This window comes from Chrysemys picta, chromosome 1 (assembly GCF_011386835.1).
Source record: "Chrysemys picta bellii isolate R12L10 chromosome 1, ASM1138683v2, whole genome shotgun sequence".
Lineage (NCBI taxonomy): Eukaryota > Metazoa > Chordata > Testudines > Emydidae > Chrysemys > Chrysemys picta.
Window position 1 is genome coordinate 9,107,603 of NC_088791.1, and position 20,890 is coordinate 9,128,492.

The 20,890-nt window shown below is 42.2% G+C and overlaps 1 protein-coding gene across 3 annotated transcripts in view; it reads right to left on the reverse strand.

The window, feature by feature from the left end:
* Positions 1 to 20,890, reverse strand: part of EXOC4 (exocyst complex component 4) — a 611,937-nt gene that overhangs the window by 450,257 nt on the left and 140,790 nt on the right. For all 3 annotated transcript variants that reach the window (XR_010589375.1, XM_065552864.1, XM_065552860.1), the window contains 2 exons: positions 18,810 to 18,955; positions 15,130 to 15,218 (listed from right to left, as the gene is read on the reverse strand). Coding sequence is in view for 2 of the 3 variants with exons in the window: in XM_065552864.1 (XP_065408936.1) it covers positions 15,130 to 15,218; positions 18,810 to 18,955 (235 nt within the window). In the remaining variant the exon portion in view is untranslated. The remainder of the gene's footprint in view (positions 1 to 15,129; positions 15,219 to 18,809; positions 18,956 to 20,890) is intronic.

Consider the following 20,890-nt stretch of genomic DNA (forward strand, 5'->3'; position numbering starts at 1 on the left):
AGATTTGTGTTGATTTGTGTAGATGGCAGCAGGGCACACTGATGTGGTGGTTGGGGCCAAGTGATCCACCATCTATCTGTATAGTCTCTCTCACACAACCATGAAACTGTTGCATGCGAACTGGCTGTAGAGTAAGGGGATTATTGTGTGAGTCACCTCTGATATCACCACAGTTTAAGGACTCTTGGCAGTCCATAGGTATGTGCTTTACTGTAGCTGTACACTGCACAGATGTAATCTGTAAGTCAAAATGGTTAAGATTTAAAAACTGGATGGTTACACAAACCACAAAACCCAATGATAATTCAACCTGGTGATATTCTGAACAAAAAGAGCTTCCAGCCTTCCTCGTAACTACTTCCATTGCTTCACAAAGACTCAACAGACATTCCAGGCTTCAGCGTGACACACTGAGTGAACTTCCTGGAAACTTCTTATATAGATTAACAGTCCCAGAGGTGTCTGCTCCATTCATTCATGTAGAGAGTGCTCCTTCTCCAAGAAAACCAGAAAGACTGGTCATCGTCAGACCTTGAACTTACTGTGGCCACAAAGCTACAATTAACAATACATCTGGTCCCTTCTAAGGAAAGTCCCACTAGGGGGTGTAAATCAGGACTGCAGGTCAGTTGTAAAGCTGTGGCTGGAGGAAGCTCATAGAGTACCTGCCACACGCTCCAATGCTCTTGTTAGTTCAAACAGTCCATTTGTAGAAATCAGAGTAATCTAGAGGACAAATTATTTTTAAAAAGGAAGGATTGTTTTTGAATTTCAGAATAGTTACCTAGAAATGTGTGGCAATATAAATCCATTTTCCTTTCAAATCAAACACTAATCACTTCAGCTACAAACTCACCTTCATCCAAGTAGGGCATTCGTCCACTGCTAGCAAAATGCTTTTGTCTTCCTGTGTTGAGTAGATTATAACAAATCAAGTTTTATGCAATGCTTTTGGTGCTCAATTCCAAAACCAAGAAAGGAAATGTAAACCTTAACTTTCTTAGTGACATCTGCTCAATCTGTACAATTGGAACCAAACAACTTAGAAAATGGTACACACAACCTAGAAGAGAAATAAAAGCTATAACCAAATAATAATGTCTTTAGTGTTTTGTTATATAGTTGGGGCAGCGAGAAAGACAGAAAGTTCCTGATCTTACAAGTGAGAACTTGTGACAACACAGAAACTTCTTGACTGCATCCATTACTTGTGATGCAAGACAGAGTTCAACAAGATATCCAAAACCACTGAAAAGCAAAGTGTGGGCAGCAGCACAATATACAATAACTCAAGCAAATAAGATGCCCCAGAGCTCTGAACTAATTCACAATCCAGATTTAAAGACTATGCAAGCAGATATTTCATGCTAACACAGTGACTTGAGAATGAATTGAACATTTAAAGTACAGCAATAATTCTAGATGCAGCTTTTAGAATGAGTTGAATCATTTTGCTCAAAGTCTTTTAGATGAGACATAAATCAGAAGACTTGATCCTATGTGGTCAGTAAAGATCCCACTGTTCTTTCTGCAAGAGGAAGGTTATTAGCCCCAATGTCCTAGGCAAATTCCTACTCAGGTAATTACATTCAGTCTACCTACATTCCCATTGCCCTTCAGTTGCATACTGTATTCTTCACTTCACTTCCTGACCTGACGTATGGCATTGCTGTGCACTGTTTAGCAGCTGAGGCACTCTACTTGACATGGATGCCTTTCTGTGATGGATGAAGTAATCCCTTATGTATCCTTCACTTTAACCTACCTCATAGGGGTGTTGTGAGACTTAATTAAAGCACATAGAAATCTCCTGACGAAGGTACTATAGAAGTGCAAACTATTTTTCACGAAGGCCAACAAGGAGACATTTGCAGCGAGATAAGACAGAGGTACCCAAAGGTGTGCAATGATGATTTGTATCAAATGATAATGAGGGCACAATCTAGTAGCATTCCTCAAATGGTACAGAGAAGGTTTTGCAGTGAATGACAACTAATGACAACGGAGACTCAGGAATAGGGTCCAGATTGCATAGTATGGGGAACTACTATAACACAGTACTGAATAAACCAAGGTTGGAAGACAAACTTAGTGCCATCAACTTAACGAGCTACAAGAAGTTGTTCTTTTTCTTAACTCAAGATTGCACTGGAGTCCATGCTGATTCATGAGGCAATGGATATTCCTTCACAAATGGAGGGGGTATTAGAGGAGACGGACACACAATGCTGCATGTCAACCTAGGGCATGAAAGGCCAGGTTGGGTCAATGATTCATGTTCTTAAACACACAGCTGTTGCAAGCCACGGTACAGGAAACATTTCTCTATCACATACCATACAAAAAGAACACACACATACTTCAGAGGAGAGAGTGCGAGTCCAAAAGGTTAATGAAGAAAAAGGAAACTTTATGAAGCTAAAAAGACCAAGATGCTTTTTCAAATTGCAGTAAGAGGAATCCCATGATTGACTGTCAGAAATATTGCCGCGCTTCCAGGCTGCGCTGTGGAAAGGTCATCATTTTCCTTCAATAAAGAAAAACAACATTTACATGTTACATTCTGGTTCAGCAGCCGGAGGGAGGAAAGGGGGGAGAAAGACACATGCCAAACAACTATCTGAGAGCAGCAAAACCAATGGCTGAACACTATTTGACAGGTCCCCCTCATGATACACTCTAGCCAACCAGGCCTCTGCATTGGTTGCTGCATAAGGGATGCATGTATATTTGGAGGAAAAATCTTCACAGATTTTGGGGGAGACATATTACTGAAATGTATTTCCTTTCACCCCGTGCCTTTTACAGCTGTTCTAAGTCACAGATACCAAGATACACAGCTAATTTTCACTTAGACTCCTCAATGTCTAATTAGACCCAAAAGAGGATGAAGACCCAAGTGACCTGATGGCAAAAGTGTCCAGGACTTGCAACATCTTATGGACTTCAATGAAAGCTGAAGTTACTCAGCACCTCTGAAAAGTAGGCCATAAATAACGAAAAGTCCTACAATAGAGGCAGAGCACGGCATTATCAGCAGCAAATGTATTTTCTATCTGCCAACTACCCTCCTATTTCTCTTACTAATTGCACCACAGAGTAACAGATAATCTCTCAACATCTTTTCTAGCTTCACCACACAACATCACAATTCTTTACTAGACCCACCTGATAACAGTTAGAAGGAATGCAACTGTGAAAAAACTGCTTCAGACAGCTATACCATGCCAACACAAACCCTGCAAAGGCACAAACTCACAATTGTAGAGGCCTAACACACAGTAGTACTAATGTCACCTAAAGCTTCAGAAGCGGTTCTTTATAAACGTTGATCCATTAAAGGTTTTGTCATTTGAACATTCCTTCAACATTCTCCTCCGTACAGGGAAAAGAATGAAGCACCATGTGACCAGCTGACTCAGGGGGGGCTCTTGAACCTTTAGGTTTCAATCTTAATTCAGCAAGCTCCTCTACTGATAGGACGTTTCTCAATGCACAGTACTCTTGGTATTTTAGTTTGTTCCCATCAAATGGCTGACATACTTTGACTTGACTTGGAATAGTGGAGGCAATGCAGTTCAGAAATGAGGTATACCTGCAGAGCTTTATGGTAGGACAAGGACTCGAACAGCAGGAGAAGCTGAAATTCAAGACTGAGGGACCTTATTTAGCAAAAGCATTATGGAAATCCAGAAACAGAATAGCAGGGGATGTTGCAGATCAGAATTAGACTGCATTAGCAAAGTAGTGGTGGGGAGGAGAGGTGGACTAGCAGGTCAGAACTAAGGAGAATTGTGTGGGGACCAACACTGGAAGACAAATGGTTGCTGCAGGGTAATGGGCATTGCAAGTCAAGATGGGATGCCTTGGCAGAGGTGATATGTGAGAGGAGCTTATACTAGGCCTTTTTGCATTCTGTCACTGTTAGCTAATTACTTTCATGAGCAACAATTGCATCAAAATATAAATTTAAAAAAATATCAAAAGATTAAACTGAATTAAATGGCCATTTTAAAATATAACCAGACTGGCAGGACTGGTGCCCCCTAATTCTTTCCCCTGAAGTAAGACATTAAATCACAGCTTTGGAGCACTTAATAATAAGCAGCGATTGATCAGCCTTCAAACAAGATCCATTTCTTCTTAGCCTTCCCTAAGATGGAGAGACAAACTGAGGAATGAAAAGATTCCACAGCCCGAAGTCTGACTTTCATCACCTTGTGTCTCCCTGAACAGGGAGAACAATTAAACTAGAGATGGAAACGCTCAGTATTTTACAACAGTGACGAAGATGCTCTGCTTCTTATCACAGACACATACGCCTGGCAAAGGTCAGCCTTTAATAAGCTACAACTACGTCCTCAGACAGCAACAGCAGATCAGAAAATGGTTCAGGAAATAAACCGGCACACACAGCACACATCTACTTAAAGCAACCCAGACAAAGCTGTGAGTCTACTGAAAGGATCTTTTTCTCCTCCCCAAGGATATAAATATTTTGAATATTTAACAACTGCTGAAGAATCCCAGAAATCTGTCTATTAGAAAAGGCTGTATAATAACAACAGTGCAATAAAAACCTGTTGCTGTGTTTCAAATGTAAAACGTGCGGTAACTAAAATAGACAAAGACGGTGCTTTGCATAGCAAGCAGGACACTAATGAAGCACAGGGACCTCTCCTGCCTCCATTTCTTTCTCCCCCCCCCCCCAAACTCCCTCTGAATTCACTGCTTCCTTAATGACAATCTCAGAAGCAAAATCAAGAAACAAATTATTTTCTTACACATAATCCCCCTTTTGCTGTCAAGTGTCTGACCCTGGTTTGATAATCTCATTTCCTGAGAATCAAAATGCTGGAAATGTAAGCTTCCTAGAGTGTTAATTGCGGCCCTGCTCCATTGCTAATCAAAAAATTGGATGTTTTGCATGAAAATGCTGCTCTAATTAATTCTCAGTCATAAAGCACCCTGGTTTTAATAACCCCTTTTTGATTGGATAGCCTTTGAAGAGACAGTGCAGCTAATCCACTAAACTAGAAAAAACACACGCAGAGGAAATAATAAGTGGGCTTACAAGGTCTGAACTAGATGATTGCATTAATACTGTCAAATCACAAAAAAGTGATTCTCTGCCCCCCACCTCCCTACGCCCTCAGATAAAACCGTGATCCTTTGCATCCTGGGGAGACAAAGGCAGCTGCCAGAAAGAGGGTTCACCACGTCAAATAATTTTCCCCTTCTTAACACAACTGAGTTTCTACATCTCAGACTCCCCCCCACCATCTCTCCTTTGTGGGGGTATATTTTTAACTGGGACTGTCCACTTGTCACACTCTCTCTTTTAATAAGATAAGAATTCTGCCTCCCCCGCAAGCATCCGACTGACAACATATTATCATACGCATCTCTAAGAGGTGCTGAACTGAATTTTCATTACCCAAAATGTCAAGCTTCGTTTTTGTCATCAGAGAACACAGCTGGCCTCCTCAGACAGCCCTTTGGTTAATTCAAATGGAACAAGGCACCTACACATAACTGCATTTTTCCCGGGCCTGGCCTAATGTACAAGTTTTAATTTACCACTTGTCAGTCTGAGATACAATTTGCTGCTGCTGCCATCACGGTTTCTTCAGCTCTCCATGAGGAAAGAAAAATCTCAATTAGTAGCAGTTTGCTTTGATTTCATTAATTACAAAAAAAAATGATAAGGAATTTCCAACTGCAGAAGAAGCCTAACCAATGGTACACATGCTGAGATTTAACTGGAATAATACCAATTTTCCAGTGCAAAGCAGAATCATGTTTATACTTGGCATATTCCACTTGTATTTAGCACTTGACCAATAGTGAACATTCCACCTGGGTCCAAACCATAATAAGAGTATTGATTTATTGACACTGAAATTTTAAAACTCCACCAAAGAGCATCCATCTAAGGCTCTGGGCACCCTCGAGACTCATTTATAAACATATTTATAACAGGACATCTCAATTTCCAGGCTCTGCTCCCTGATGGTCAAACTTATCCACACACACCCCTTATATGAGCTCACATTCTTGTAGCTCTACTTCTGATCCACTTATGGGGAACAAAGTATGCTACGGTTGAGATCTTAAATGCATAAAAGTCAGAAAATTCTAAGAGTTAATGACCCTGCCACAGCAATAACTAACTCAGCCAGACCGCAGACCTACATGAAGACAACCTTCAGATCCTCCGTACTTCAAGGGATGGATACATCCCTATTGTAAAGGATTATTCAGCTATTAAAACTGATGCTACACTTGATCTTTGGCAAAAGGTTGAGACGAAGTAATATACAAATATAGTATGAACATACTACCTCACAATCTGGCCAGTTACTGTCTTGTAGCAACTTCAACACTGAATCATTTGACTTCTGTAAATTGAATTAAAAAATGGGCTTTATTAGCCCCACCAAAAATCATTTGCATGTGTATCTCAATGGGTAGTGATCAATGGCTCCATGTCTAGTTGGCATCAAGCGGAGTGCCCAGGGGTCTGTCCTGGTGCCGGTTTTGTTCAACCTCTTCATTAATGATCTGGATGATGGGATGGACTGCACCCTCAGCAAGTTCGCGGATGACACTAAACTGGGGGGACAGGTAGATACCCTGGAGGGTAGGGATAGGGTCCAGAGTAGACTAGACAAATTGGAGGATTGGGCTAAAAAAAAAAAAAATCTGATGAGGTTCAACAAGGACAAATGCAGAGTTCTGTACTCAGGAGAGAAGAATCCCATGCACTGCTACAGGCTGGGACCGACTGGCTAAGTGGCAGTCCTGCAGAAAAGGACCTGGGGATTACAGTAGACGAGAAGCTGGATACGAGTCAACAGTGTGCCCTTGTTGCCAGGAAGGCTAACGGCATTTTGGGCTGCATTAGTAGGAGCATTGCCAGCAGATCAAGGGAAGTGATTATTCCCTTCTGTTCAGCATTGGTGAGGCCACATCTGGAGTACTGCATCCAGTTTTGGGCTCCCCTCTACAGAAAGGATGTGGACAAATTGGAGAGAGTCCAGCAGAGGGCAATGAAAATGATTAGGGAGCTGGGGCAAATAACGTACGAGGAGAGGCTGAGGGAACTGGGCTTATTTAGTCTGCAGAAGAGAAGAGTGAGGGGGAATTTAATAGCAGCCTTCAACTACCTGAAGGGGGTTCCAAAGAAGATGGAGCTAGGCTGTTTTCAGTGGTTTTAATGGGGTCGCCAGGACTGGTGTTAAGACTTGCTGGCACCTGGGGCCAAAGCCCGAGCCCCACCGCCTGCAGCCAAAGCCTAAGAGGGCTTCACCACTGGGTTGCAGGGCTCAGGTTACAGGCCACCCGCCTGGTGCTGAAGCCCTTGGGCTTTGCCTGCCCCCAACCCTTATGGGGGGGAGGGGGATGGCAGGCTCAGACTTCGGTCCCCCTTTGTGGCTCATGTAGTAATTTTTGTTGCTCGAATGGGGTCACGGTGCAATGAACTTTGAAAACCCCTGCTCTTGGCACTTCCCAAACACTGAAGGAGGACAGCCATTCTCCGATGAGCTTACACTCTAGGGAATAATAGTGAAACTAGAACATTTTGACCATTCTACACTGCACATTATTACAGCTGGAATTTCAGAGAGACACCATCTGGCGAGACTATCAGTCCAGCAAGTATATCAACGGTGCGCTAATGTATACTTACACCTAGTCAGCATGCACTAGTGTTCTGAACAACAAGGGACTCAAAAGTCAGGACTCCACAGTTCTGACCCTAATTCTGGGAGTCTGTACACCCCTTGGACAACTCACTCTGTGCTTCAGGTTGCCCAACTATAAATGAGAATAAAATACTGACCTTTAAATGCTTTGAGATCCTCAGATGAAAGAAATGAGGGTCCAAACTTCTAAGAGGTGGTGAGCAGCTGCGGATTCCATTAACTGTTCAGCAGCTCTTAACAGTTCATTCTTAAAATCAAAACCACAGATGCACAACACTAGCAAAGTTGACCTTGATATGAACTTCTACGGCCTGCACTAGCAGAGATAACTGAGAGGGACTGGATGCTATTTTCCATGCTGATCAGTCCCCTCAAGGCTCTTCAGGATTTTCACAGCATATAAAAATTCCCTTACCAGTTCTGCTGATAAACTGAACTGAGACCACAGCTTCTACGGACACTCCAAACTACTACACAACTCCCTGCAGCGGCAGGGACCTGATATAACACCTGGTGTATTTAAGAGTCCATGACCAACGGCACGTTCGACAAAATGATACTGTGCTAGAAATTATTAGCAAAACAAACATCATTATGGTATCTGCCTGCTGATAAGATGCTCCACGGCCTTTGTACCTCAGGTGTTCTGAATCCAGCAAACACAGGAATAGCCATTGGTAAGAAAGATCAGCAGCTGAGGTTAGACTCCTTCCTCAGATGTATAAGACAACAAGGATATAACCCACTGAGTTTTAATTTTTGGCTGCCACTGTTTTCCCCTTGCATTTTGTACTTGTGTGCTTTGAATCAGTTAGCAAGGTAGCTCCAAAATTCCCCCTGCTGCCTCCCTTCCATTCCAGCCACATACACACAAAGTTTAACCATGTCAATTATCATTTGTCTTTTGCCATGCAGAGCCCAATACATTCCGCATTGTCCAGCTGTGTTGCTAATGATAGCTAGAGAAACATGAAAAACAACAGACTGTAAACTTTTCGGGGCATGGGTTGTCTCCATATGTACATATCATGCCTAGCATAACGAAGACCAGCTCTAGGTTGGTGCCGTTAGGCATTACCAGAATACAAATAAAAAACAGACAGGCAATGGTACTGTCCAGAATGGTTTCAACTAAAACACAAAAGAACAGAATGCAAAGAACGGAACGCAAAGTGGGATGATGACCCACCTTTAAGGTTGTATATTCTCTTTTAAGTCCCATCTACACTGCAAATACCACCATTTTTGTAGCAGTTACAGCTTGGTAATCCAGATCCACCAATACAGTTCAAACTTGCAGTTATGATGGAACTGAACTGTTTTAACCATCTTCTTAAATTATGCCAACCTTTAGACTCCAGACAAGCTATAGTTCAGTTCAGAGCTATCTATCCAGCAAGACCAAATGGTGTGTAAGAACTTTCCCAAAATGGTGATCAGACTACCCCAAATGGTATAACAATGTATGTATTTTACAATAACTTTTTACTCTGAATGGAAAAGTTACGTCCTCCAGGTCCAAATCTCACCCAGTACAATGAGAACCAGAAGCACATGGCATTTGAAGAACATGCTGGCCTAGCTACAATATCCCCAACGCCACCAACATTTTGCATCCCAAGGGATTCCATTTCCAAAGCACTCTAAAAGTAAAATAAAATATAGCTTATAGATAGAAATCACTTCATTGACCACTGACATGCAGTCACCTCTGAGGTGAAATGCAGCAGCTTTTTGACAATGCACAGAAAAATACTACCTACCTAAGGCTATCAGTGAAGAGGAATACCCAACCCAACTGAAACTGCAGGAGAAATGTAAGAAGAAAAGTGTAATTTTCCCAGTTAGAATCTGACCAAGATAGAATTCCCATGTATCTGCTGCAGCTAATGAATGTAATGCCCATCAGTGGTCAGGACCCATGTTTTATGTCTCATAAAAAAGACAGAACCCTCCTCCAGAAACATTACACCCCATCACCACCACACTGGGACACTGGTTCTGTACTAACTCAGAGGGAGGAATACTAGCTTTTCAAATTTTTTTAATGACTGAATTGATGTAACTTTTCTTGCAAACAATCTGAGGTGTCCAGCTTAAACAAAAGCAAAGAAAACTAGGGCCTGATTCTTCTTCCATTGACTTCACTGGGATTAGACCTTCAAGAATTAATGCTTCCATCCCTAACGTTCTCGCAGCAGGGTCTCTTCCAATAGTGGGTGATATTGCAGTGCTTATGGCATGCATGATTTCAGACCAAATGGCGCCAGTTAATGACCAAGTGTCAGCCTGACCGTTGTGGATTTTAAGGCAACTGAAATTAAAAAACTATTTCAAAAAGTTGGCATGAAATGAACTTCAAGTTTTTCTTTTATGTGTTACTTTGAACATATTTTCAGCAGATTTTCCCCCCTAGTATTCCACCCTCTCCCTGCTGCTGCTGAAAAAGTCACCCCCATGGATAAGGCTGTTGAGAAGAGCAACTCGTGGTGTTCAGAGGAGCATGGTGTTGCAAGTCAGCCTTCTGCTAACCTGACTGAACAATTCAATTATATTTGAAGGGATAAATGGAAATGCAGATCTGGCTGTTATCCAGGGATCAGGCAGATAAATGGGCTAGCTGACAGGGAACAACAGCACTTTATAATGGAAAGAGAGGCGGGGAGATTTTTAACACAGAAAAAAATTAACAGGGAACTTTTCCCTCTGGCTCAGTAGTGATGATTTCTTACTAAATTCACCTAATCTATCCTCCCTGTTGACTCCCTACACTGATTGCTCATCTCCTATTGCATTAGGAGTCAAGCTTTTCAGACTCATACACAAAGGGATGCATAATCTTGTCTCCACCTACATCTATGACTTCTTTCTGGCTTGTTAAGTCTTGTGATTCCTCCTCCTTTCTTCCCACTCCTAACATCCCACCCCTATGCCTGGAACCGTCTCCCTGATCATCTCTCTTAAGCTCTCTTTCTTTTCTACTTCTAATGCTTCCTTAAAACCCACTTCTTCACTTCAGAAATCTTCATACTCTTCCTTCTCTTGAACCGTTGTCCCACGATTTGTCTTATCTCAGGCTTGTCTACATTCAAAACACTACAATGGCACACTTGCACCACTGAAGCTGGGCAGCCGTAGCACGTCAGTGTAGAAACTACTTATACTGACAGGAGAATCCCTCCCATTGAAACAGTTAATCCACCTCCCCAACAGGCGGTAGCTAGGTCGACAGAAGAATTCTTCTGTTTTTCACATGCTAGAGCAACACAGAATCATAGAATGTCAGGGTTGGAAGGGACTTCAGGAGGTCATCTAGTCCAACCCCCTGCTCAAAGCAGGACCAAGCCCCAGACAGATTTTTGCCCCAGATCCCTAAATGGCTCAAGGATTGAACTCACAAGGATTGAACTCACAACCCTGGGTTTAGCAGGCCAATGCTCAAACCACTGAGCTATCCCCCCCGGACCTAATTTTCTAATGTAGGGCAAGCCTCATTTAGACTCCAATCCCTTGGAGTATGAGGGCTGTGGATAGAGAGCTCTTCAGGGCAGGGAATATGCCTCATCAATGTTCATATAGTACTATCACATAAACAAATGGCTATATAAAATAAACCATCAATTCAAAGTAACAGCATAATTATACACCTCTACCGCGATTTAACGTGACCCGATATAACACGAATTCGGATATAACGCGGTAAAGCAATGCTCCGGGGGGGCGGGGCTGCGCACTCCAGTGGATCAAGCAAGTTCAATATAACACGGTAAGGTTTTTTGGCTCCCGAGGACAGCGTTATACCGAGGTAGAGGTGTATATGAAAAACCACGATCACCACAACGTCTAAGCCGTAGCAGAACTGAAAGAGGAAATGCATGTGGGATGGATTAATATTGTTTTCAAACCCCTTCTTTTCTAAAGGCTAAATAGGAAACTAGCCAGGCCCTGAGATGACACGATCGTTATATTGGAAGATTGCAATGGGGATAATCCCAGTAGGCCTGAAAGCACCGAGGAAGATACCAAAACTGAAAGGAAGCAGTGGCAGCTCCTCTCACAGCTTTAAGCATGTGACTCCTGTCAGGAATTCCCTCTCTTGGATTGGGATCCTGCTGCTCCATCTGATTTCTGGATGCAATGGGTAGCATTAGTGGAGTTAGTCATTAAATCCTACAGCCATTCGATATGAAAAAAATCAGGTAATTTATGATGAGAAAGGTGAGGGTTGTGCATACTACAGTTTAGACGCAGCAGGATACAGCTTGTTAGAATTATTACTACTACAAAATTTTAAAAACAGGATTTTTTAGATTTGATACTAGAACTGCTTGGGTGTAATAACAAAATGAAATCCCACCCTTTGAGCTTCCCCAATTCCCTATAATAGGATAGTGCTTTACTTACCCTATCTTTCTAAACTTCATCACATGTCCAAAAACGTTGTGTTTCTCACAGCACACAAGTACGTGTGAGAGGTTTCTACAGCTGACAATTTCAGCCTCTAAGATGAAGAGAAGTAAACTGAACATCCTATAATGTGCTTAGACCGTGATACTACACCTCAAAGATAGACATTTTCACCTCTATCTTATTCCCATAAACTGTCAGACCATAGTGAAGGTCAAGTGTCAATTTAGGTATCTGTCTACTAACTTAGGGTTTTCCAAAGAGCCAATCAACAGAGCATCCAAGCCTTGCTATATGGAAGTGCTCTGTAACATCAGCTAAGCTAGATATAGCATAACCATACAAAAGAACACTCTACATACTTATCTACATGCCTCCAGCTTTCATCCAGACAACATCACACAATCCATTGTCTACAGCCAAGCTCTAAAATACAACCGCATTTGCTCCAATCGCTCAGACAGAGACAAACACCTACAGGAGCTCTATCAAGCGTTCTTAAAACTACAATACCCGCCTGCTGAAGTGAAGAAACAGATTGACAGAGCCAGAAGGGTACCCAGAAGTCACCTACTCCAGGACAGGTCCAACAAAGAAAGTAACAGAACGCCACTAGACATCACCTTCAGTCACCAACTAAAACCTCTCCAGCACATCACCAAGGATCTACAACCTATCCTGAAGCATGATCCCTCACTCTCACAGATCTTGGGAGACAGGCCAGTCCTTGCTTACAGACAGCCCCCCAACCTGAAGCAAATACTCACCAGCAACTACACACATCACACAACAAAAACACTAACCCAGGAACCTATTCTTGCAACAAAGCCCGTTGCCAACTCTGTCCACATATCTATTCAAGGGACACCATCATAGGACCTAACCACATCAGCCACATCATCAGAGGCTCGTTCACCTGCACATCTACCAATGTGATATATGCCATCAAGTCCCAGCAATGCCCCTCTGCCATGTACATTGGCCAAACCAGACAGTCTCCACGCAAAAGAATAAATGGACACAAATAAGACATCAAGAATTATAACATTCAAAAACCAGTCGGAGAACACTTCAGCCTCCCTGGTCATTCAATTACAGACCTAAAAGTGGCAATTCTTCAACAAAATAACTTCAAAAACAGACTCCAATGAGAAACTACAGAACTGGAATTAATTTGCAAAATGGACACCATTAAATTAGGCTTGAATAAAGATTGGGAGTGGATGGGTCATTACACAAAGTAAAAACTATTTTCCCCATGCTAATTTTCCCCCTACCATTACTCACACCTTCTTGTCAACTGTTTTGTAGTGATAATCAGGATGGCCCATTTCAAAGTTGTTGGGTTTTTTTTTTTATTCTTTCTCCTGCTGATAATAGCCCACCTTAATTGATTAGTCTCGTTAGAATTGGTATGGCAACACCCATTTTTTCATGTTCTCTGTGTATATATATATCTTCTTACTGTATTTTCCACTGCATGCATCTGATGAAGTGGATTTTAGCAAACAAAAGTTTATGCCCAAATAAATTTGTTAATCTCTAAGGTGCCACAAGTACTCCTCGTTCTTTTTGCACTCTACATAAGAGTTTCTCTCAAGTTATTGTAGGGTCAACTTCTGGCTGGAGGATGGATGTAAGTCACTGGGGAGGGAACTGGAAGTACAAATCACCTGATACCTCAGCTGTAAATATCTAGCATCTGTTAAAATCACCCCAATATTCTTGTGAATAGGATTTCAGGGTACAATTCTGCCTCTGCCTATCACTGCTATCTGGACAACAATTACTTCAACGGAGATCCCATAATGCATGTGCATTAGGGCAATATGCATGCTGTAAGAGACTAGATAAGTTTATATAGAACCAATCTGGTCTTTTTTTATATATATATTACTATGAAGATTTTACCTAATATCCCACTCTCCCCTGCTGCTGAAAAAAAGTCATCCCTTATGGATAAGGCTGTCAGGAAGAGAAATTTACAGTTGTTCTATGTTCAGAGGAGAGATGCACACTATTTTATATATATATATATATATATATATATATATATATATATATATATATATATATATATACACACACACACACACACACACACACAATATATATTTTATAGCAGCTTACAAACCCCATCTCTCACGAGCAACATAAACTAATGGCAACAGCTCAGCCTTCCAAATCTACCTTTTCAAAAAACATGCAACCCACATTAACACATTGTGGTTCTTTGTCCCCCTCTAGTGCTTGGATCAGGCAAAGAGATTTGTGTGCCTGTTACTGCCTCAATGGCAAAAGAACGGTCTTTTAGCTCAAGCAGTAGAGGCTCATACTTTCAGATGCAGAGTTCAGTTCCTGGAGATGACCCAGCCAGGGATATTACATGTGCATGTGCCAGTGTGGAAATAAATTTCAGGTAAGGAAACAAACATCAGTTTCAATCTTCCAACAGTATCAATTAGAGTGAGATTTTTTTCTTTTAAGTCGTTGTTTTATGAGTGTCCTTTTAAACTCACACCTATAGTATGTGGGGCTAGAAAGGGAAAAAAGAAAATATACAAGTGTTTGCCTTCCTACCTAGAGTAAATAAATGGCCAAGTTTACAGAGTCTAAGGCCATGTCTACTTACAAGCTTACAGCTGTTCCGCTGTAAGAGTGTTCATGTAGCCACATTAGCCGATAGGAAAGAGTTCTCCAGTTGACATAATAAAACCAGCTCAACGAGCAGCAGTAGCTATGTTGACAGGAGAGCATCAACACAGCGTTGTGCACATGAGGACTTATGCCAGCAAAACTCATGCCGCCGGGGGGAGGGGGAGGGAGGGAGGTTTCCACACTCCTGAGCAACAAGTTTTGCCGACATAAGCGCTAGTGTAGACATGGCCTTAGACTATGGCCCTGCATATGGTTTGCTGGAGAGGAGCTAACAACAGTTCTGAGCCATCCAGGCAGGATCTGCAGATACTTGGCAAAGCAATCAACCAAACTAATGAGCTATCAAGCTTCCCACCTTGAAGTTCTCCACTCCTGCTGTAGAGCTCCCTTCTCTGCTCACGCAAATAGGCACTCATGCTAATAGCATGGGAAGACGATTCAAACCTGCAATAAAAAGCATGCAGTCAATCACACAACTCAGGGTGACTTTTCTGTAGCCACAAAGATTGAGATACTGTGTTAGACTAAATAAGAAATTATTTGTTACTTAATTCCATTAGCTCTGACAGCTAGGCGCGTTCCAAACAGAGAAGGCCCAGCAAACAGGTGGAATCCACAAAACCAAACCCACACACTAAGCACACACCTCAGCTCTTAACAAGGAAGTGCTGCAGCCAGTGATTAAAACTCAATACTCCCCTGGAAAAGTAGGAGTAACAAACTATTCAATTATTTATTATTGTGTTGCCTCAGCAGCAGCCAGGTGGTGCCCATAGGGAGCTAACAACGGAAATCTCCATTGAAAGTCTTTCCTCAAAGCAGCCGGCACTAGATAGAGCTTGGGGGACAGGCAGGGAAAGAGCCTTCCAGCTTCCCACCAGACACAGAGACCCACCCAGGCTCCAAGCCCGGAAGACTTCTCTGATGGCGCATGACAGCAGCAAGCCTTATCAGCCTCCCAGTATTATCATTCACTCAGCTCTGAGACCTGGACACCGGATTTTTCCTCTCAGCTGCTGTACTGTCATCTGTTGTTAGGCCCCCTACAGCACATCCCTCTCCTACCGCTATCCAACTTTACACTCCCCCTGCCTTGCTTAACTTCTCACCACCCCTCCTCTCTGCTCCCTGCCTCCAGTTTCCATTTCCTTCTCTTACTCATGCAATCCTTTCCTTTCCCCCACTTCAACCCCAAGTGATTCCAACAAAAAAAGTCTCTAAAACTATGCTTTTATAATATAAATAAAACAAATATATAGTCATATGTGTTAAAAACCCCAAAACATGAGCTTAACACGTTGTGGACGCATCACAACTTTGCTTATGCACCCATCCCTTTCCCACACAACATGGGTATCGTTTTTGCTTGTTCAGATTGCCAGCTCTTCACAGTATGGACACTATGTATGGAGCCATGACTGACTAGGGCATATTACAGTATAAATTATCATTTGAATTTATGTAGGGCCTTTCATCTGAAGATCTCAAAGTTCTTTACAAGCATTCATCAGGTAAGCTACACAACAGCCCTGTTGTATGGGTATTACACTCACTTCAGTGATGGGGAAATTGAGGCACAGAACAATTAAATGACTTGTCCAAATGACACCAAGTCAGTCTCAAAATCTCAAGAACAGAACCCAGAAGTTCTGATTTCCACTGGTGCTGTTAGATCACACTCCCTCTACCCAGTATCTACAAAATTCACTTCCAAGGAACTATACCAAGTGCTCACACATCATACAGCTCTATCTGTCTACGAGAGCAAGGCTCCATCTCCTGTTCAAGTGATTTCCAAAGTCGGGACTCTAAACACAGAGATTTTTATGACAAGTGGATGGCTTCTCTAAATTGGAAGCAGGTGATGGAAATACAAGGAAGAGAACCTCTCTGTTCAGAGAGAAAAAACATGAAGATGGAATAGACGACAAGAATATGACTTTATCAAACATGTGCATCCCTCGGTGGATAGAGAAATTCCATTTCAACAGAGAGATTTCCATGGATGTAGTGACAGCTGACAGGAGACAGATAACAGAATGAGAGATCCTGATAAGCATCACTGTCACTAAGGTGCTAGCAGTGACTTAGTGACAAGAGCCTGAGTGGTAAAAGATGGCTATTCTTATGAACTTAGGCACCATCACGTTAAGCAATTATCCTTAACTTCATTTTCAACTGATAGAAATGAGTACACAGGCTTAGAGTGCTGTGGGTGAAACAGAGCAGATGAATTCATCCTCCTCACTCCTCATACTGAGAGGGGCTGAGAACGCCTCAGAATTTGCATGCTAAGCAATGGAGAAAGGAGAGCAGCCCTGTGGTGCTTCAAAGCACATCTGCAAGTCAGTTTAGCAATGGAATTAAATCCAAAGGGGAGTTCTGGCAGAGTAGACAGAGAATCTGGAGAGAGAGATATGTTGGGGATGTGGATCTAAAGCCACCCATTGGATCAGCCACGGGTGGACCAGATGTTTGGAGAACTATTTAGAAAAAGTGAAAGCCTTTGATACCAGGGGATTATGTTTAGTGAATTGTAGGCTCTCTGGGGCTCGGATCACCTTTTCACTGTGTGTGTGTATTGTGCCTTGCACAAGGAGCCCTGATTTCTCATTGGCCCTTTAGGCCCTACCAGAACATAGACAATAAAAACTTAGAGCAGACTGCCAGTGTCTGCTATAGTTAAGGATTAGATAACATAATAATTATTATTTGTATTAGTGGTTTAAAAAAAAAAAAAGAAAGAAAAAATAAGGAGGCCACCGGCTGGTTCTTAATGATTAAAGAAAGCAAGAGAAGCTTTAGGGAGGGCTGGAAAGAGGCCCACCACCAAACAGCTGCTTCAGCAGTGCAGAAGAGTGTTAATGCAGGACACATCTTCTCCCAACCCAGCCTACTGACAAAGTTAGTGCAAGCCATCCAGGGATGCCAAGTTCCTGCATTTTTCCCATTTCCACATGCTGAGCCAACCTAGCCAGGAGGACCCCCACCTCCAACTCCAGCAGGACAGGCCTACGCCCACATTCATTTCCTTCCAGTTTCCTCAGAGCAACAGATTGACTGGATTTGTTAAATCTGGACTTCACATTTTCCGTCTCTGCTACCCTGCTGTTCCTCCTCTCTGCCTGAAGTTCCTCCTCATTATTATTATGTATCTGTACTACAACAGAGCCCAAAGGCCCCAGCTGAGATCAGGTCCCCTTTATGTTAAGCCCTATACAAATACATAATGAAAGACAATCCTGGGTCCATCAGGGCTTAGTCTAAATAGACAAGGCAGACAAAGGGGTGGGGAGAAAGGAAGTATTAAGATCCCCATTTTACAGCTGGGGAAATGAGGCAGGGAGAAGTTAGAGACTAGTGCAGGAAGCCAGTGGCAGAGATGGGAATCAAACACAAGTCCCCTCCTTACCCAGTGCCTTAACGACAAGGCCAATCTTCTTCTCCTATCTGTATTATTCCCCAGACCCCACCAACCTCCCTCACTCTGGAAGTCAAATTGCTTCCCCACATTTTCTTTCTCTCTCATATCCAACTCCCACTCCCCCTTACTCTTATTCCTACATTCCCCTCCCACCTGCTTCATTCTACTCCACACTTTCAACTCCAATTTCGCTCAAAAATTTTTCCTTAAAAACGTGATGATTAACCGCCTAGTCTTTACACAATGATCTTGTTTGTCCTGTTCTCCTTTTCCCTGTGCAGCCCTTTGATTTCTGCTCTCGCTTGGGTGCTTTTGTGCTTTACTTCAACTGTAAGCGCGTCAGGGCAGGCATGATGTCTTACTACATGTTGGACAACACTTAGCACAAGGGGGCCCCATTCCTGAGTGAAGCCTTTGGACACTCCTGTAATATAAAGAGTGAAGAAGAATCAGCAATACGGCTCTAGGATGACAGACAAGCTCCAGCTCTGGTAGTTCATTTCCATTTGAAGTGTCTGAAAACGTTATTAACTGCTAGAAGTGCACAATACTTGATGCTCCAGAGACAACCTCAATGCCAGGTACTATTCCGGCATCATAACAACACTTACTTGAACAGAGGGTTTTTAGGCCTTTGAGGTTTCTTCTTTGCAAAGAAAGCAGCAAATTCTCTCCCAGAGCTGGCATAGCTAAGCTGGGCTGATGGTTCTGAAGCAGTCCGAGTGTTCTTCATATCCAAGTATTCTGTCAGCAGCATCTGGGAGCAGGGAGAAGAGGAATGCAACATTTGAAATAGAACAGCGATGCAAGTTTATTCACAAATCCTAAGTGTCTTAACAGGACACTGCTAAACTAAAAAACGACAATTGGTAAAATCTTTAAAAGTGCCTAAGTGACTTGCGAGCCTAAGTCCAATTGATTTTCGATGAATCAAAGCTCCTGAATCAATCATCAAATTTAAGAGAACCATAAAAGCAATGTCTACATTCCAGAAATTTTGCAAAATTTTTCAGATGCTGTCAACACTGGTACAACTCCACTGATGTTAGCAACATTGAGAACCCTACTGTAGCTTGGCAGCTGGTGTTTACAGACCTATTATTACCAAAGTTCCATGTCACAATGCTTAAAACACTAGCAACAGCCTGTCTAGACAAGGCCTCCCAATATTGCTGACGCCACTGAAGCTGAACTTGTTCAGCAATGATGGGGGGGGGGGGAGGAGTTTACAAAATTTCACAGTGTAGACAAGGCTTTAAGATCATTTAAAATGAAGGAATTAGATACTTTACTCCCCTTCTGTTTACTATTTCCAATTAGGGTGACCAGACAGCAAGTATGAAAAATCGGGACAGGGGGTGGTGGGTAATAGGAGCCTATATAAGAAAAAGACCCAAAAATCGGGACTGTCCCTATAAAATCGGGACATCTGGTCAGCCTATTTCCAATGTTTGGTTCTACTGCACCAGCCCGGTGCCGCTGTGTTTGAATTTTCTGTACCACATAGATATCCACACTACCTCCCCCAAAACACAAAATACCAACTCTACTGAAATACAGCACATGATTAAATTATTTGTTTTTAGATCGGTTTTTATAAGACATGTTTCTTTTTTTAAAAAACTTAAATTTAGGGCATAAACTACATCATCGTATCCCTTTAAATATATGTACCACACACCTGGAATATTTACATGGATATATTTAACGAGAGAGATTAAAAAGTGCTGTTAATTCATATAGTTGAATAAGCACCTGAATTCAAGCTGATTACAGGGAGGGAAGCTTTATGGTCTAGTGAGCTGAGCACAAGTGTACATACTTAGATACTACAGTGATGGACACAAAAAAAGAGGAGAGTGTGCACACAAGCCTGTCTAGTAGCAACGAACCTCTCAATTTTCCCCCTGACTATGCCACTTATCTGCTGTGAAGCCTCAGGCTTTCCCAGCAGAGCCTCTAAAGTACTTGAATTAGAGAACGAGGAAGGATAGTCCAGTGGTTGGTACACTTCTCTGGGACTTGGGAGACATGGGTTGTTGCATACAGCTTAAAATGAGGGTCCTGTTTTTGAAAAAATATGGCATGGTTGTCTCTCCATGATTACCAGACCAAATGTACTTTCGATTCAAATAAGAATATGGATTTCCCCTCCCTTGCTACCAGCTCTGCACGCGCAATTTAGGATCTCTCAGTCGAGCTGCGTTTTCTTCTAGCCCATCATCAATGATGAAAGTTCTACAGGGCAAATAACACCCCTCGGTGAAATCTATGCAACCCCAATACCTTCAGTGGAGCAGCAAAAAACTAACTGATTGGCCCAGGAACTACTATTTAGTAAATAATTCTGTTCATTATGCAGAAACAGGATTACACTCCAGCTCATTCACTTTGAGTTGTGTTGGCTCTGGAGAGATAAAGGAACCTAACGTAGTTTAAGAAAACAAAACCAAAACAATAAACTTACTTTTGTCAAGAAATTAAACTCCCCGAATATACTCAGGAAGCTTTAAGAATCTTGGAGCTATTGATAACACATTCCACATTCCATTCTATTATGAGCCAGCCAAACCCAATCAAAGTGTTGAGTGTAATGAGAGGAATACATCAGGACTGTGCTGCACATGTTTAAACAAATTACTAAGAAGTAATATCTAGGAAATAATATCTAGGCAAATGATATCATGCCACT